General features: G+C 48.8%; 2 protein-coding genes across 11 annotated transcripts in view; one reads left to right on the forward strand and one right to left on the reverse strand.

Moving 5' to 3' along the window:
* Positions 1-145: 145 nt before the first annotated feature.
* On the reverse strand, positions 146-2,975 carry chac2 (ChaC, cation transport regulator homolog 2 (E. coli)). 2 transcript variants are annotated; one of them, XM_085903534.1, is made up of 4 exons: positions 2,929-2,975; positions 2,526-2,662; positions 2,126-2,161; positions 146-1,341 (listed from the first exon to the last, which is right to left on the reverse strand). In XM_085903534.1, exons 2-4 carry the CDS (start codon positions 2,658-2,660, stop codon positions 961-963), a joined length of 552 nt encoding a protein of 183 aa, XP_085759660.1. In that variant the 5' UTR covers positions 2,661-2,662; positions 2,929-2,975; the 3' UTR covers positions 146-960. The 2 variants fall into 2 exon arrangements, with proteins under 2 accessions (XP_085759660.1, XP_085759659.1); XM_085903533.1 differs by lacking the exon at positions 2,929-2,975 and having other exon boundaries at positions 2,526-2,791.
* Positions 2,976-8,208: 5,233 nt separating this feature from the next.
* LOC147039266 (neurexin-1a-like) overlaps positions 8,209-18,131 on the forward strand; it is a 31,549-nt gene continuing 21,626 nt past the window's right edge. For 5 of the 9 annotated variants that reach the window (XR_015063296.1, XM_085903526.1, XM_085903520.1 and 2 more), the window contains exons 1-4: positions 8,209-8,941; positions 12,357-12,437; positions 12,531-12,548; positions 13,068-13,097. Coding sequence is in view for 8 of the 9 variants with exons in the window: in XM_085903526.1 (XP_085759652.1) it covers positions 8,209-8,941; positions 12,357-12,437; positions 12,531-12,548; positions 13,068-13,097 (862 nt within the window). In the remaining variant the exon portion in view is untranslated. The remainder of the gene's footprint in view (positions 8,942-12,356; positions 12,438-12,530; positions 12,549-13,067; positions 13,098-18,131) is intronic. The other 4 variants (XM_085903523.1, XM_085903527.1, XM_085903524.1 and 1 more) reach the window with 2 other exon arrangements.

Genomic DNA, 18,131 nt, shown 5'->3' on the forward strand with positions numbered 1-18,131 from the left:
GAGTCAGCCTTCACCTTGTCTAGGCGAGGACAAAACACTCCCTGAGAAAACCGGTTTGAGTTTGTTTTTTAAAAGTCAATATTTTTTTTATTAATCATACTAAGTTTAACTCTCCATAAACCTGTTTTTGATGCTGATTTAAAAAAAAAAAAAAAAAAAAGGATTTTCGAGCACATTAGTCATTTGAGATATTTTATTTTTAAATTTGACCTATAAATTCTTACCATGCGTTGTAATTTATGTTTCAAAAAAAATTCCGCCTGTTGCTAAACCTAACTCCCTAATTCCTAAATATTACAAAATACATTACTGCTCCTCCTAATTGCTCATGTGGAGATTCAACTCTTGTCCGATTAGTCAAACGGTGACATAACAAACTTGTTGTGTACTGGATATAAATATTTTAGTTTTGCGAATATTTGTACAGTTTATTATATGTTAGCATAATAGTAAGAGACATCATGTATAGTGTGTCCATTGCTTTACAAATAAATCTTGCTATAATGCTCGCATTTTGCAAAAAATGTGATTAGCATACTTAAAAAATGATTCATCGTGTGGAATATATTTTAAGCCTGTCAAAAAAAAAAACTATGAATGCATTTCTACAGCATGTACTGATGATACTGTGTTAAATAAATTGATTTTCTGCAATTCTGCACAAAGATATCCTCTTTAGGTCAGTCTGTGGACAGTCTTCCGGCTCAAGCGCTCATCTTGCAGCAGAAAAGTCGCCGTTCCAAAGCCCGCTCGCTTCCAGGTAAGGCCAATTCATTGTTTTGCATGTTTGAAGAAACAATTTTCCAAAACATCTTCTGTGATCCAAATGAACCCCACAAGATGAAACATGAGTGATTACCTAACCGTGAAGTCGTGCTCATAGAAGTTTACAATGAAATTCTCAAGACATGAACTTTGTACTCACTGGATAGCAAAAAAAAGACTTATTAATTAGGATGATCATTTAGGTGAGCCGTCACCCTCGAGTCTCTGACGTACAAGCGTCTCCAGGTGAAACAATTGCACGTCGTTGTCCTCGGGTAGGATGTTTCTGACGGCGTCGGCCAGCTCAAACAGATATTCGGTGTTCTGCCCGCTGGGCCCCGTGGAGCGCACAATCTGATTGGCTATCTCCTCTAAAGGGGCGGGGCCCAGATAGTCGGGGTTGTCTCGCGAGCCGATGTAGAGCAGGGTCTGGCTGGGCGGCGGCGCCAACGGCGGCCGCGGGTGGAAGGCCACGGTCATCACGCGGTAGCCGCCCTTTTCGCGGTGGTCCAGGTGACTCTTCACTTCCTGCTCGCGGCCTGTGGGGAGCTTGTAGGCCACGCCCCAAACGCAACCCTGATTACAGAATTCAATTATTCATCTTACTTTGCAGAGGATAAAGTTGGTAGTAAACAGTTGGAACCCCTTTTTTTTCAAAGAATTTGTTTACTATCTACAGCAGCTCGTATCCCCCGAGGCACTGCTCTCTGATTTTAGGATGTAAACTTTACGCAGCAATATTCCCAGATACGCATCTCTGGCCTCTTTCATGCAGATTTCCCAAGCGTTATCGTTCTCCTCCCCGGGCGACTGGGGAAAAATTATCTCCCATCCAAGGTCGCAATACGAGGCGCCATCCTCGCTTTTGTTTCAGGGGAAATACAAGATAAGGTCTTTTTATGCGCGTGCCGTGACCTTGGTACAGTTTGGCGACGGGGCTGGCTCCTTTGTATGCTGCTCGCATCAGAAAATGACGACGGCTTACAAGGTAGTAAACGTTACGATCATCGGCCGCTAATTGGCGTTTTATGGCTGTATAACGAGGCGTTGTTTCATTAATCTTCATCTGTTATGATAGTAAAGGTGAAAGGAAGTTGCTGTCATAAATTTTAGATATGGCTTTCGGCCCACCAGGTGTTTGAGTGCAAAGTATCAAAGAAGAAATGAATACAATAACTAAAACTATCCCACTCCTATTTTTTTCTTCTAGTGAAGATGAAAATAATTACATTAGATTATTTTGTGTGTTATTTATTGAAAAAAATATTTTGGGAGCGCAATCGACAAAACTTATAGTTCATTTTATAATAGTAAATATGTTCAACATGGATCATTTTGATAAACCACAATGCGACCTTACCTCAGGGTCATCAACTAGTGTCACCACCCGGCCGGGCTGTGAGAAAAAAAGAGAAAGAAATGTAATCCATTGTGAATTGATATTGTCAATGATAATCAATACCTGGGAGTGACTCGTGCTTGACAAACCAGCTTAGTAAATTTAAATATATTCTACACGTATATATTTATACTTAAGGGCTTATTCATTTCAATAATTGCTTGAGTCCGTGTCATTTAATAACTAATCTATGAATAAAACTTCCCTCTTATTTTTTTTAAGCTTCAATGTGGCCCTTGAGCGCTTTGACGTGTAATTTACAATAAGTCATGATAAAATACTTAAGGTCGAGTAACTCTTTGTGACATGAGTCAACAGTGATATTGTAGTTCTTGCGTGTTTGTTGTGACGTCAGACTCACTTTCCCCGGCACTCCGCGGTGGTCGGTGCTGCCCTGCCAGAAGCGACGACTAAAACCCCTAATGTAACCGATTCGCTTCTCCTCGTAGGGGAAGTCCACCTTCCAAATAAGCGAGCCGTAGCCGAACACCCACATGACTTTTTACAAAAATAAATAAATGCAAAATCAAACTCTGAATATTGAGAAATATCGGATTCATTAGCACGATTGCGGTTTAAAATTCAACAGAAATATTCCGGACATTATAAAGCGTGTGGTGAGCAAAGATCAAGGTCAACATGTGTGGCTTAAGCAATTCCGGTTCCCTTTCACAATTAAAGTGTTAATCGTCAAGTGGAAGATGTATTAAAAGGCGTAACAACCTCCAAAATCACATATTGGATTGTTTAGTATTGATGTATACCAAATAGCGGTATTATTCGGGTGGAATTGTATGCAGTACGCTGCAGTAGGCGTCCATCTTTTAATTGTCAAGTCAGCTCTGTCATTACAGGAAGTGTAGCTCAATCGCAAGCAATTTACAGTCTGCTTTTGTGCTACGCATTACCGGTGATATGCACAAAAAAAAGTGTTTTTGACAGCGTGCTAACCCGCTCGATCGTGTGCATTAATAATTCGTCCGTATCCTCCAATGCCATGATGCATTAGCAAGATGTAACATGTTTATTAAGGTCGAGTTTTGATTGATTTTGGTCACCAGTGCTCCTCTCGAATGTGTTTCCTATCGTTGTTTCATTGCCCGGACACCAGGGGTCGCTGACTTTCCTTTAACGTGAAATACACATGCAAGTTTTTTTAATTATTTTCCCCCAAATTATAATCTATTATAATTTGCAAGAAACATAAAATCTATTTTTTTCTGAATTTGAGTTCCTGCTTTCCCCCCCCCCCCCCTCCCAAAAGATTCTGCCAGTGTATTTGTTATCAATGAAATGGCTCATTTTGCCTGTCTGTTGCAAGTGAACCTATGTGAGCATCATTGAAAGTTTCTTTTAAAAGACATGTTAACATTTGAACCTCCCTCATCCACCCAACTAACCTCATTGATTTCATTTTACCCCCGCTGCAATTGAGGCCACGGATGGCGGGATGGGTTTGATAAATGGCCCTCTCAAAAAAACTCCAAAAGCCAAATGCATTCCAAAATAGACCCTCTTGATCTTGTGACTCCAGTCTGGAGAAACGTTGATGCTCTCTCTGCATCCCTTAAGAGTCCTTTTTGTGACTATGTAACTCTCTACTGACTGTGAAGCAACAAAAATAAATAGAATATTCTCAGGTTGGACTCGGATTGTGTTAAAAAAAACAAAACTCAGATGCTTCTGACTTGAGTCGGGTAGTATGTGTCGCAATTTAATCTTAGGTTATGGCGAGTAATAAAATGCAACAAAAAAAATAAATCATGAAGTGTTTTTAGTTGAAATTATTTGATTGATTTGAATTGTCCTAAAACATCTACCGAGTAAAAAGCAACAGTTGCCAATGTGGTAGCACCACGGACAGTTCTCAGAGCACATCTCTATCCAATATCTCAAATGCTACGTGGCCTTGTGCTGTTAGTAATTCCAAGCGTCGAGCAAGCACAGAAGCTGACGTGAAAGTATTTTTTGATTTGTTTATTTGTGCGTTGCAGCGTCTGCGTCGTTTAAGAGGAGATTAGTGCTGATCTCAATTTGTCGACCAATAAAGAAGCCTTGCTTTGCTTTCTCTCTCTCCGGCTGATATCAGATAGAAGAAGAAGCTCTGTCAGCAAGTTAAATGATTGATTTTCTTCATTTAATTTTTAATGAGCTACAATACAAAGCTAAATTGAGGTCATTGGAACCTTTAGGGATTTCTTTTTCTTGTGTCTGATCACAAGACTTGTTTTTATTTTTGAATGTTCTCCTTGCCAGCAGTTTTTCCCCCTCCCTTGCTGAAGAGACGAATAAAGCCAAATACGTTCACTCGCCGCCATGAACACGACACCATTGACGAGTAATAACGTATGTATTTATATTTCTGTGTATAGAAGCAATCCCGTAAGCGAGAGCGCCTCTACTGTAGCCGCTACGCCTCTAACTGCCTGTGTTTTCATGACAGCGCTCCTGCAGATCAATGATCCCAGTTGCCTAGCAACCAGCTGATGGCGAGGATGACGACGACGGAGGAGGAGAGCGAGTGAGCAAAAAGAGGTCTGGAGAAAGGAGTAAATGGACAATCGGAAGTAAGAGAGTGTGTCAAATCACCCGCGTACGTCTCGTCGTGCTGATACGGCGGCACTCGAAATAGAACGTGCATGGTGCTTCCATGGTGACGCCAGCAGTTGATTGAATTATCTTTATCTTAAAGCGGAAACAAAGTGCTTAAGCAGAGGGAAGGAAAGAAGAGGAGGGAGATGGGATGGTGGGGGGGGGGGGGCTGAAGGAATAACGCAGACACCGCATTTGTAAAGCTCTTTTGAATCTTACGCACCTTTTCGGTCCCAGAGGAGGCCTCCGCTCCTGGCTTAGAATAACACCAGCAGCCATCGAGGCGCTTCCACTTTACCGAGGGTAGAAAATGGACAATTAGCATCTCCTATGGCGTCGTCATAGTAACCCTCCTATCCCTGCCCACTCTTCCTTATCCAAGCCCCCGCCCTGGCTTGCCACACCTGCATGAGTTTATTATTTTTTTTTTCTTCCCAGATTTATTTATTACCTCTGCCAAGGCCATATCTTAGATACTTTTATTTTTTTATAGTGAACCCGGGCTTGTCAGTCACTCTCCAGCTACTGGTCAAGCTGATCAATGCTAATTCCTGTCGAGACTTCTAATGACACACAGATCTATAAATGTACGGACAGCGTTTTGCAATCCTTTGACGAGGACTATTGTTATAAATGAGCGAGCCAGAGATTGCGGCGAGGTGACCCGCTCTCCCCTCACACGGACACACACTTGCGCACGCGCGCACACCCACGTGGCTGTTTGCACTATTGGCAAGCGGAATTAGTGAATGTACGAGCTACACAGAAACTCATTATAACGCGATTAGAGGCAAACCTCCCATTTAATCTCATTTAGGACGCGGTGGCTGCCCGTCAGGCACACTGGCTCGCGCGCACACCTTAACTGCAGGTGTGTGTGTGTGCGTGTGAGACTCCCCTCGCGCCGTGTTTTCACGTCTCACTAGCTACTCCTCTGTATTAAGTGTATTCATGTATTTTTTTTTATGTGTGTGTGGAAGACATTTCTGTACGCTGCTCTCGAGAAAACCTGGAGGAGCGTTATTTTTTTAGAACGTTTTTTTGCTCCAAAAGGTCAGCTTGGCCCGCGGATGGAGAGGAAAGCCAACAAGCAGTTAGTTTGATGAGGGGTGGGGGGGGGCAGTCTATTGGGAATGCAAACGGTGCTAATGTTGAGATTGTTACCATAGTAACCCAATCCCCGTTTCTCTTTTCCCCTCGCACATCAGATCGCAGCTCCTCGGGCTGGCATTTAATGTCGGCGCGGCTCTCGGCGGTCTTAAATATGTTTAATATCTGCTTTGCGGCCGCGCCGATGCTGTTAATCAGCCCTTATTGCCTCGCCGGAGTAAATAGGTCCACATCAGCGCGTATTAGCCCAAAAGGGCGCCGAGATGGCCGCTATTAATGGAGAGTGTGCCTTTGTGTTTGATCACAGGAGACAACGCAGCCTGCCGCCAAATTACGAAGAGACAAAACATGGCCCAGCTGACCTTTTCCATCAGAGGACAACCTTGGTTTTATATATATATATATATATATATATATATATATATATATATATATATATATATATTCAATACAGAGCGATGACTGGTGTCTCTTCTGTGTCTCTCTTTCTCTCATCTGTTTGCTTCAGTCTCGTTTTCTCTGTTCTGTGCCTCTCTCTCTCTTCCCACTCTACTTTGTGTGTGTGTGTGTGTGTGTGTGTGTGTATGACCCTCTTTTTTTGTTTTGCTGACAGAGCAAGTCCAGTTTATCGTGTTTGGGGAATTTGGCAGACCACATCGAGGGGATAGAGGGCGTTTTCTTTTGCACCCCACGGGCTCACTTGCCAATTTGATTAAAATTGCACTCCCATTCATAAATATGACATAGGCGTGCATCACATCCTCTAAAATGAATCATCGCACAAATCAAGTCATTGAATGCAATATTATCTGTCTCTTTGTCTCTCTCCTTTGTCTTTCTCACTGGCTGTTCCGCATGTATGTGTCTGACTCTTCCTCGCCCCTCGCTCACTTTCTGGGCTCAGCTTCTGTCTCTGTGTTCCGTGTCCTCTTGTCTTTGCTCTCTCCCTTTATTTTTGTCTGTCTTTCTCGGCTCTGCGTCCATCTCTCTCTCTCTCTCTCTCTCTCTTCCGCTCTCCCTCTCTGTTCTGCGCCTGTGTGGCTCCCTCTCTCCTCAGTGTCACGTGAGCATCTCTCGCTCTCTCCGTGCGCGTGTGCGTCTCTGCTCCCTCCGAGCTTCATCATCATCCGACTGCACCTTTTCCTCCTCCCGGGAGTAGACGGAGAAACACCTCGTAGGTGAGGACATCCGCGTGGTCGTTTGCGTGCGTGCGGAGCGGCTCTCTAACCGCCGCGTCGCCACCCACCGAGCGCCGACCACCGCCGGGCATCAGAGCCGCGGTGAGGTTCACCTCCGGCGACGGCAGCACAGGATGCTTGCGAGGTAGGCTGTCGCCAAGGTTTTGGACTCCATCAATTTGGTGGCAAAGATGTATTTATCGTTTCTGCTCGGCGGTGGGAAAAGGTAACGGACGTAAAGCTAGGAAAGGACGAGTGATCCGCCGAAGAAGGGGGGGGGGGCGAGCAGCGGCCGCAAATCGACAATCGATATCTCAACCGCAGTCATTCCCGCCGTCCATCAATAACCGGAACGTCGCTCCCCTCTGCTGGCTTTCGTCGTCGTGCACGTGTGCGCGCTCGCCGATTTGTTAATTCGACGTTTGAGTCATCCGCCGCAGCGCCGCTTTGCTCTTCTGTGATCAGGGCCACTTAAAACAGAAGGGGGAAAATAGGCTGCCGCAAGATGTCGTATCGATCCGACCACCACACCAGCAAAAAAAAAAAAAAGTCCTTTATAGAAGGAGGCGGTTCTGGAATGCTCTCCGCGGCCACCCGAAGACTCTGAGGCCAATCTGAGTGTAAAGTGACTTGATTGTGCCATCTTGCTTTCTCTGTAGGTGGCTGGAGAGCGATGACAAGGCACACCTGATTTCCCCCCACGCGCACTTGCAACATTGCCCCTACTGAGGAGGAAGGAAGGATTAGAACTCTGCAATGACGGTGTCTTTTCTCGCCACAAGCTGCGTGTGAGACGTGCACGAGTGCACCAGCGCGCCCAGACACTAAGCCCCGTGGGGAGTTTCCCGCATGGGAGGAGAGGGCCCGATCTAGGCCACCAAGATGGAGTCGGCGCCCGGCACAGGCACGCGTGCTCACCTGGCGCAAGACTAAGAGGGCCAGACGCAGTCAAAGATGAGAAAAGGAGCACAATTCAGAAGGCAGGGTCTTTGAGAAAATGATGAGGCCAAGTGTCCAGCTCTAGCCTTTGCCCCCCAACCACCAGGACCACCACCACCAATCCCCCTTTCCCCTCAGTGTGTGTGTGTGTGTGTGTGTGTGTGTGTGTGTGTGTGTGTGTGTGTGTGTGTGTGTGAGTGAGTGAGCAGCACAGCGAGCGTGTGCATGAGTGTGATGGCCATGTGCGTCTGGGCGGCGGCCCCTCTGCTCTTCCTGGGCCTTTGCCTGTGCAGCGCGGGGGGCCAGGCCCAAGGCGAGATGTTGGAGTTCGGCGGCGTGTCCAGCCAGTGGGGGCGCTTCCCCGTGTGGAACGCCTGCTGCGAGAGCGTGCTGAGCTTCAGCCTGCGGACGCACAGCCAGGAGGGCCTGCTGCTCTACCTGGACGACGAGGGCTTCTGCGACTTCCTGGAGCTTCTGCTTCTGCGCGGCCACCTGCGCCTGCGCTTTTCCATCTTCTGCGCCGAGCCGGCCGAGCTGCGCTCGGGCGTGGCGGTGAGCGACGGCCGCTGGCACGCCGTGCGGGTCAAGCGGGACTGGAAGAACACCTCGCTGGAGGTGGACGGGCGGCTGGAAGGCTGGGCCGAGGTGAAGAGCAAGCGGAGAGACATGACGGTGTTCAGCCACACCTATGTGGGCGGGGTGACGGCCGAGCTGCGCGCCTCGCCGCTCCGCCTCACCGCGCCGTCGGTGCGCGACCACCCCGCCTTTCGCGGCTGGATGGGGGCGCTGAGCATCAACGGCTCGCTGGCCACGCTGGAAGCCTCCGAGGGCGTGACGGTGACGGTGGGCTGCGGGCCCGAGCACCAGTGCCAGAACGGCGGCGTGTGCAGCCTGGTGGACGACCGGGCCGTCTGCGACTGCTCCGACACCGGTTACCAAGGCAACGACTGCAGTGAAGGTAAGACCCTGACAACCCTGCTGACCCCTTGACATACATCTCATCCTACACAAAGAGAAACACACACACACACACACACACTCCGAATGCAGTTACACCTCGGTTCTCAAATTTGATTTAAAATAAAACTGTTTACGAAACCAAGTAAACATTTCTATTTAAACCAACGGAAGTGGAATTAATCGGTTCCAAACCCAATATCAAGTTAGACTTTTCTCGTGAAAAAGTCAGTGAACGCCTGCATATTAAACAGGTTTGTACGTGAACCGAGTTATGACTGTAGAAACGCCCGCCACACACACGCACACACATTTTTCATACTGCTGCTGCTTCTCTCCGTATCTGCGGACCGGCGGCCTTCACAAACACGACGAGATGTGCATCGTAATGCTGATGTCAATTGATTTGCTGTTGCTGCGCCAGCCAATTATTTAGTATGTGAACCTTCCCTCCAACCACCACGTGGCCTCCAGACATCATCGGGCGTGCCGTGCGAAATGATCAAATTAGAAAGTGTTGTTTGAAAGTCGCGTGGTCTAACGCCAAGCTCGTCGCAATCACGGCTCAGCTCGACCGACAAGGACCGTTTGGACGACGCCGTCGTCGTTCGGACTTGAGTTGTAATTCGCTTAAGAGGCTGGAAATCCAGGCCGCTTACGTGCTTGTCACCTGCTAATGGATTCCCATCGATTCCGTCCGGCCTTTGCGCCGCGCCCCGAACGGCCCATCTTACAACCTGCCAATACTTTGAAGGCTTTGCGGCGTTTTAAGACACCTCCGCGCACCTTGCCGTGTTCTTGCGCCAGATTAGACGGCGGCGGTTCCAAGTTGTTAAATACCATCAAAACCAAAAGGGCCGACTCCCATTAAAACTAGAATAGCGCTTCGGAGAGGCCTAACAATCCTCGTTTGGCTCGTCGCCAAATTGTGTTGCGTTTCAATGCATGATTTAATGAAGGAGAACGTTAACAGACCAAAAAGGAGCTCACGGACAACCGAGGTAAATATTGTGTTCCTCGCTGGATGTTTTCTGGTGGCCCCTCGTTTAATAGGCTCAAATCCGCCTTAGGCTTAAACAAGTGTCATGATAAAGAATTGTATTTTATAGCCAGCACTCCAAATAGCAGCGAGGCCACTTTGATTCTGCTGTAAAAAGGTGCCCCGGTGGATGCCCGTCCCGTTTTCCCATTTCGTTGCATCCCGTAGTACGACAATCAAGCTCTTCTAATTCCAAATGTCCCAATTGATGTAGTCACCCCACATAGATATCTGTATTCTTAATCAATAAGCCCTCTCCATGACGCCATTTCCCGACACCTCGGCCGAGCATCGATTTGCCGATCGACGGCGACTCGTCAGCGTGGCCTCGTTTATCACCGAGAGGACTTCACAACTTCACACCCCGAGCTCGCGCCTCTCTTTAGACACCCCCCCCCCCCGCCTCTCCTCTTACCTTACTTGGTGCCTTTAGCACTGACTGGCCAGTGTTACCATGGAGACAGCACTAATAGGGGAGACCTCATGCCGGGAGCGTATCTCCGTCCTTGTGCTTCCTGTCCCTATCGCCATTCCTCTGCTCTAGCCCCGCCCATTCCCGCCGCTGCCCTGTTTCTAATCAAAAACGTGAGCCATGTGTTGTAGTCCCAAGATTGATACGTTTCATCGAATCATATTTGAAGTCAAGGAATATTTATGCGCAGGCTTCCAAGTATATTTTAGGTGTCAAAGATTCTCATGAGCCACTCTAGGCCTGTTTTTTGTTGTTTGCCAACTAGGCCTCCCTCCGTGGACTAAATGACTGATTGATGGATACCCAAGTCATCGTCGATGGCGGGTCAACGGATGTGAACGTATAGCCGCAGCGTGGAGGCCTAGCGTTGATCAATGGCTCCGCAGAAGCCGGAGAATTACACGCGATAGCAGTGCGACGCGTGTGCAAACGGCCAAACACATTAGCGCGTTAGGCGAGGACCCGCCATTAGTCACTTCCAGCTAAACATTTTACAGCCGGGCTGATATATACTGTACGGCGTGCAACGGCTACTTTTAATGGCCTCTTTTATTTGCATACAGATGGATTCGCATTTCTATCGCGATTGATGCTTCCGCCGGGAAGCGATATCCTCGCAGCAGGAGCACTTTAATAGCACCCGCCCCTTAAAATGAATCCGCAAACCGTCAGATGGTTCGTTTTCTTTTGTAAGCGTTGTCGTGCGCTAGACCGAGAAACCTTGAGAAGACGGAGAGTATTTTCAAATTGGAATGATGCTAAACAGACTCTGAATCTTCCCCAGGTTACGTGTTTGTAATTTTTACATTTTGGGATATGTCATGAGGTTTTTCTTTTTCTTTCTAAATTCCATTGTCTCCAATTCTCCAAGGAGATGACTCATTTGGTCCAAATATTCCTTTTGGACTGGACCGTTTGTTTTCAGATTTCTCACAAAACAATAATCAAGGCTATTTTTTTTTTCTTCACAGTCAGTGAAGAAGAAATTAAATGGGCGAATTATCAGCCCTCCTCCTACGCTCTCAATTATAACTCCGAGCGCCTCGTAGCGCGTCTCCAGTCAAGAACCCGTCGGCCATATTTGCATGTCCCGGCGAGATAGCGGCGCGTCTGCTAAACGTGTTCTCATTGCTCATTAGCTAACCGCCGGGCCTGTCGCTCTGAACCGGGCGTCGATAAATTCTTTCGAAACAAACGTGAAGTTCAAGTGAATGACTTCAGTGGCGACTCGAGATTGTTTTAACAGCGTACGGGGAACTGGTTTCCTCTTTACACGTTGGTTCATCTGCGAGACTGTCTACCGGTTGACTTACTATCCAATAACAATTATTTTCTTAAAAAGATGATTCTTTCCATAAATGGACTAAAACATCACGGCTGGCGGCGGCAGATGATTGGCCGCGCCCCTCCGGTGAAGTCGCGGCGAACTCTGCTCGTTAGGCTCGCCTCGTCCTTGAGGCCCCGCTCGCAGTTAGCATGCTAATGGCTCCACCTGTTCCTGCCACGCTACTAGCACAAGGGCACACACATGCACATGCGCGCTCCTGTGACAAACACATTGACACACCGATGTTGAACCTTGCATGCCCCTTCCTGCACTGCGACTCCATTCCTTCCTGCTATTTCGCATCATTATTATGACATCATTTATCAGCGTGTGTGTGTGTGTGAGTGTGTGCGTCTGCGCGTGCAAGCCCATGTGTGTGTGCATGCTATCTGTCGGGGTGGGCTCGGGGGAGTGGAAGCGGCCTCAAGGTAAGTTTGGGGGGCAAGTGGCTCTCTAACCCTAACCCGCAGGTAGGAATGTGTACAACGGTGCTCTCGGCCCACAAGTGTGTGAGCAAGTAATACACGTGCTTTTTTTTTTTTTTTCTTTAAGTTTTTTTTTTTTTTTTTTTTACAAAGCTGTGCGTGTGTGCGTGTGGACCAAATGGTGGCGTCTGCATGCGCGTTGCCACGGTAACCCCGGAGCGGTGTGCATGTACAGTAAGTAGTAACCATGGTGACCCGAGGGCTTGGCATGCATGTTAATGAATGTCTGTCTCTCTCTCTCCTCGCCTGGCCGTGACACCCGCCCAGAGCACAGCTACACCCCAGGTAGGTCGCCCTGACGCAGCCTCGATACCCTCCGGCCCCATGCTGTATTTCCTCAAATAGCGTCGGATGTCCGGCTTAATGGACGCCGCGCCACTTGTTAGAACGATAACGAGCGGATGTTTTCAACATATTGATATTATTTTACAAATTGATACGTGACGGAAAAATGGACCGTCATGTGAGGGAATGCAGCATTCGTGTTTCTCTGGAGTACACATATTCATCTGACTTTTCACTTGCTCATCCGCCATTGTTTTGGGAACGCATTGTGCGGCCACGGCCAGGCGGCGTGCCGGTAAGTGCTTGAAGGGGACATACTTCCGTAGACGCACAGCGACGTAGTAGCCAGTCCGCGCTAGCAGTCTGCCGCATGAGGACGAGTAAGTGCGGAGGTATCCATCAGCGGGACCTTTTGACCTAGACGCCGCACACGTGTAGTTAGCGTGCCACACAACACACTTGACGCCTCCCCCCCCATGATCCTTTGCTGTGCTGACTGTGCTCTTGTCTTCCTTTAAGGTCTGGCACACCTGATGATTGGCGACCAAGGTATGGGCTACTTTTATTTCACTTCTTCTTGTTACTTGGCTACATACCCTCCACCTCCCCAAAGTCCCACCCCCCCAGCACACACACACGCCCCCCCCCCCCCCCCCTTTTACCTATCCTCCATCTTCATCCCCACATGGCGCAGTTGTCTCTCTAGGCGCTGAACCAAGGTCAGTTCTTTCCTGTAATGGAGGTTTATTTTTTTGTTTTCCGCCGTCGCTGCCGACTCCTTTTAAACGGTCCCGTGGAGACGATTATTGGCTTTTTAATTCAAGCCCAAATAGACTCGTTTGTGCCGGAACTAATAAATGTGAAAGGAGGCTTTTCAAGATGATTTCCGAGCAAGATGAGAGAGCAAGGTCTCGGCCGGCTCGCTCCGTGAGGTACGGCGGCATCGTACCTCACGGAGTGACTCGGCTTGGGGGCGCCCCGGCATCGCTTGGCTGCATGGGTTGCTTGCCGCTGTGTGCAAGTGTGGCACCCCTCCCGGGACGGCCATTCATCCTCGCCGTGTTTTTTGCCGCTTTTCCATGGTGCCTGTACAGCGGCGAGGGCGCATGTCTCTCTGAGCAGATGTTGTCGCAGTGTATGAAAGCAATTCCCAGATAGTCTGCTGCTGCTTTTTTTTTTTTTTTCCCATTTCTGAACGCGGCCCCAAAAGCAGTGCCGCCGCCACTCTGCTGTTTGACTGAAAATGGCCTTTTTTCTTCCACCTTATTTCCTTCTCTATGCCCTCTTTGGACCGCTCACTGTGTGAATTTAGGAAAGCTCCGAGGTATTTGACTGATTTTTCCCTTTCCTGGTTTTGACAAAGGTTGTTTGATAGCAAGGGGGTGGGCAAACTGCCTGTTTGGTTCTTTCCATCCAGACCAATAAGCATTTGATTCATCAAGAGGCCTTTTGTGGCATTAATTAATGAAGCATTCATTTTGACCTGATTGGCATACGAGCTATCTGAATCAAATGTTGCCCTTGAACGGGCAAGTTTGTCCACCCCTGGTTTGTACTTTAAAACTCACCGCTTTAAGTGATGTTAAAATGTGAACATTCAGGTAAGCTGCTGCGTGTGTGTGTGTGTGCGTGCGTGCGTGCATTTGTGAATCTGCTGATTGACGTGCGCTCAAATGATTGGGAGCTGTGGCCATTGAAAACCAACGGTAGGTGTTGCACCGCATGACGCTGATGAAACCACTGATGACTACGCGGTCCCACTGCGACCTTTGATTGGACGCTAGAACACGATAACGGCCGCCAAAACGATCAAGTCTCTCCAACGATGAACACCACAAGCCGTATTGTTTGGCAGAGTAGAACTTTTCAGCCTGGTTCCGGAACCTTACTCGCTCTATCTGCAGTCTTGTCCGCACGACGCGAAGGTTGTCAAATGGCGCCGAGCGAGCTTGGCTTAGGTTAGCTGGGCGTAAAGAGGCGTTGGCGGTAGCCCGCAGAGCCCAAATGACTTTCTTTGAGGGGGCGGACCGAGTGTCTTTGAAAGATATACGGCGCGCGTGTCTGCGAGCGTGAGGAATTGCGGAAAAGGCGAGGAGTTAAAGCACAGGCGATAAAGCCCGCCGCCTCGCCTGGCTTGGCTGTGATGTGTGGCGAGCGGCCGTATCTGCAAAGGCGCAGCGCTGCTCCCGTCCGCCCGGCGGGGCCTCGCTACTCTGGCCCCGGGGACGGCAACCCCGGCGGACCTTTGCCCTCCTACGTAAAACACTGCTATCTTTCTCTCCGGGGGAAAAAAACCCCCCAAAAAAACCCAGATTGAGGGCGGTAGCCAAAGTGGATTCTCATTTCGTTTTGCCGAGCATCCTCTTGTCATTCTTTGCATTTCCATTGGAAATCAAAAAACGCTGATTGGTGGGGAGTCGGCTTGTTGATCCTGATTAATTTTGCACGTTACCTCTCTAGGCCGTTTGTCGACTAATAGCGCCGGTCGGCCGAGTGGTCTCCACATCGAGCCTCGCAATCCGCACGCCGCCTCGTCAAGTGGTCAGCGCTCTGACCTTTAAGCGTGTACATGAAGCGGCAGACCGAATGACACGCACGCACACACTCAACGCTGGCACACAATAACCTTTAAAGAGTGCCTGCTGAGTAGGTGAGAGTTTGTGCGTGTGTAAATATGCATGAGTAAGATTGCCCGCACAAATTGTTCACGGTCAGCGGACGGAAGGCGAGCGAGGACGAGGTGTGTGTGTGTGTGCGCGCGCGCCGCCGTCCCCGGTGTGAGCGCTCAGGGGAGGCGGATCGTGAGTCACCGCTTGTGACACATAAAGCGTCGGCAAGCCCGGCCGACTCCTTTTTTTCCACACATTGGTCTTATGGCCAGCGAGCGCACAGATGGACGGGCGCTGGGCCGGCGCTTTTTGTGTCAAAATGGGCCTCTTGTCTTTTGCTACCTCCTCCTCCTCCTCCTCACTCCGGGTCACGCACGGAAAGCTCTTTGCTGACTCGGCCATATGCCCGCTCGAGGACGGTAACAGACGCCAAGGCGCAGAGAACCAGTCGGTACCAGTAAGGTACAACATGTCCCGTACCTCTTAGTCATCCTAAGCCCGGAAGGCTGATAAAAGCCACACGGGCCTGATTCATTTTGGATCAAATACAGCCTCGCTGTGACTCAATGGGAGGAAAATCGGATTCGTTATCCTTTCATTTTCGTTACCGATACCAATTTCCGATACCGTTGGTATTTTGCTACATAAAATCTCCCGCAAACATATGTCGGTATAATCAGCTAAGCCCGAACAGTTGGACTGCTAAAAATACGCCGACGTGAGCGAGTGAGCAGCAAGCCGCTGTTAAAAGGTCCAGTGTGATTTTCGCAACTTCAAACTGTGAAAATAAAACTGCCAACACAGAGCGTGCTCCCTTTGGGCGTTGCCACTCATTGGGCTAACATTTCCGAACCCGACCGATAGCAAAGCGAGCGCAGATAAAGCCGGGAGAAAAAGGCCGCAGGCGGGAAGACCGATAAAAACTGCAGCCGTTCTCTTTCCGCGTCGGGATTCATCGGCCATGCGGATACCTCACCCGAGCTGCTGACGCACGCACACGCTCACACACTCTGCCAATGTTTTTCACACATTTTTTATAGCCTCCTTGCAGACTTTCCACTCGCGCCTCACATCCACTCACTCATATGTCACCACACATTTCTCCCCCCCCCCCCCCCCCCCCGCTGCTGCATCCACGCGCTCATAACAATGCTGCACTTAAGCCTCTCTGCAATTGGCGATTCACTCCAGTGCCCCATCTGGCATTTCAAGTTCATTTCTTAGCTGTTTGCCAACACAGGCGCAAGCACGCACACACGAACGCACGCACTCGACAAAAAAACTCAATTATTTTTGCCCGCTTGTCTGGCATTAACACAACAACTGAAATAGCCACGGCGTCCATTAAAGAGCTGATTCATTTCCCTCCCGTCCACGGAAAGAAATTGCTTATTATTTGCCAACAACGCGTCTCGGCTGCGTGCGCGTGATGTCGTTCAAAGCGTATAGCATCCTGGGCTTGTGTGACAAAAAAAAGGATGAAAGTAACTGTGATCTTATCCCGCTTTAAGACAAACACATTGTTCCGCCCGCAGACATTGTCATGGAAACAAGTTGGTTTCCTCGGGTGCCGGCGGGGGATGAGGCCAAAGCGAGCAGAGGGAGGATAAATGCAGATCAAGAAAACTCCTAAAAAAAAAAAAAAAAAAATCCTCATTTGAGCCTTTATGGCACCAAATTTGCAGCGTATAAAAACAAGTCAACCAAACGGCCTTTTTTTTACTTGGTCACCGCGCGGCGCAATCAAGGAACCGCCATTACCCAGGCCAATCGATACAAATTCCTCACGGTGGCCATTTTAATCAGCGCTAATCAGCATTACTCACTTCTGTCGCCCGCTGACAAACCGAGTCACCTTGGCCGTGACGGCAAAAAGTGGAACTTGGTTACTTTACTTTGTCGGCTGCGGCCTCTTGGCTGACGAATAGTTAGTTCATCTTTTTTTTTGCGGTGACGTGGTATCAAGAACATCAACTGTAGATATCCCGTAGCTATTTTTAGCCAAGTTAAAGCTTTTTTTTTTAAGAAATCTGATTGCATATCAAACTTTTTCAAAACTGCCAGCAAGCAATCTGTTTGCCCGGCTAGTCGCCGTCCTTCTCGCCAAGCAGCTGTATTTTTATTTTTGGACAGTTGAACCGCGAGGCAGACTTTTGCATGCATTTGCATCCATTTGCGAGCCTTTGCTCGTATATCTGTTTGCGTTAGTTAAGCACGTACGTAGTTAATCCACCTGCCGGTTATTAAAGAAGGGGACGTGTTTGTGCCTGTGTGTTTGTGTGTTGGCGACTGATAGCAGAATTGCATCGTGGGCTAAAAACGAGCAGCGAGGGGAGGGGAGGGGGGGGGCGCATTGCAGCCTGCTATCTCCAGAATGACAGGGGTGCTATGATTGAAGCTCGCCGCGCTGGGATTTACTGTAGATGGAGCAGCTTCCCACCCCCCACCCCACTCTCCCTCCACTTCTCCATCCTTCCTTCTCCCTCCATTTTGTTTGCCAGTCTTGTCTTTATTAAACAGCCCCTCCTTTGCAGAAACAGGCATACCTCGCCGCCATCAAGTGAGGCGTCATGTGCGCTCCCCTCCGTCCACCATTTTGATTCAGTACAGCTGTCCGCGATAATGTGCGCCTCACTCAATCATGCTTTCTCTCTCCCAGGCCTCCCGCCCCCAAAAAACACCGGTTGCTATCGTAACGGGGGAGAAATTCGAATGAGAAAGAGACAAAGCGGCCGAGTTAGTCACCTCGGCAAGTCGCGGAATGCAAAGAGCTGGTCAATATTCGGTAGAGTCCCCGAGGCAATTTTAGGAATGCAAATTCCACGTTTCGACAAAATTTGCAAATATTTTATTATTCATATATTTCGTTCACTCCTCCTGCCGTACTGTTGTATCTGTACCTATCTGTGAACGCGTGCGGAGTTTGGGCTGTTTGCGGCCCGGAAGTCGGCCCATGAGAGGAAAAAGAGGCGAG

The sequence above is a fragment of the Syngnathus leptorhynchus genome, chromosome 22 (assembly GCF_054491065.1).
Source record: "Syngnathus leptorhynchus isolate UIUO chromosome 22, UIUO_Slep, whole genome shotgun sequence".
NCBI classification, from domain to species: Eukaryota; Metazoa; Chordata; class Actinopteri; order Syngnathiformes; family Syngnathidae; genus Syngnathus; species Syngnathus leptorhynchus.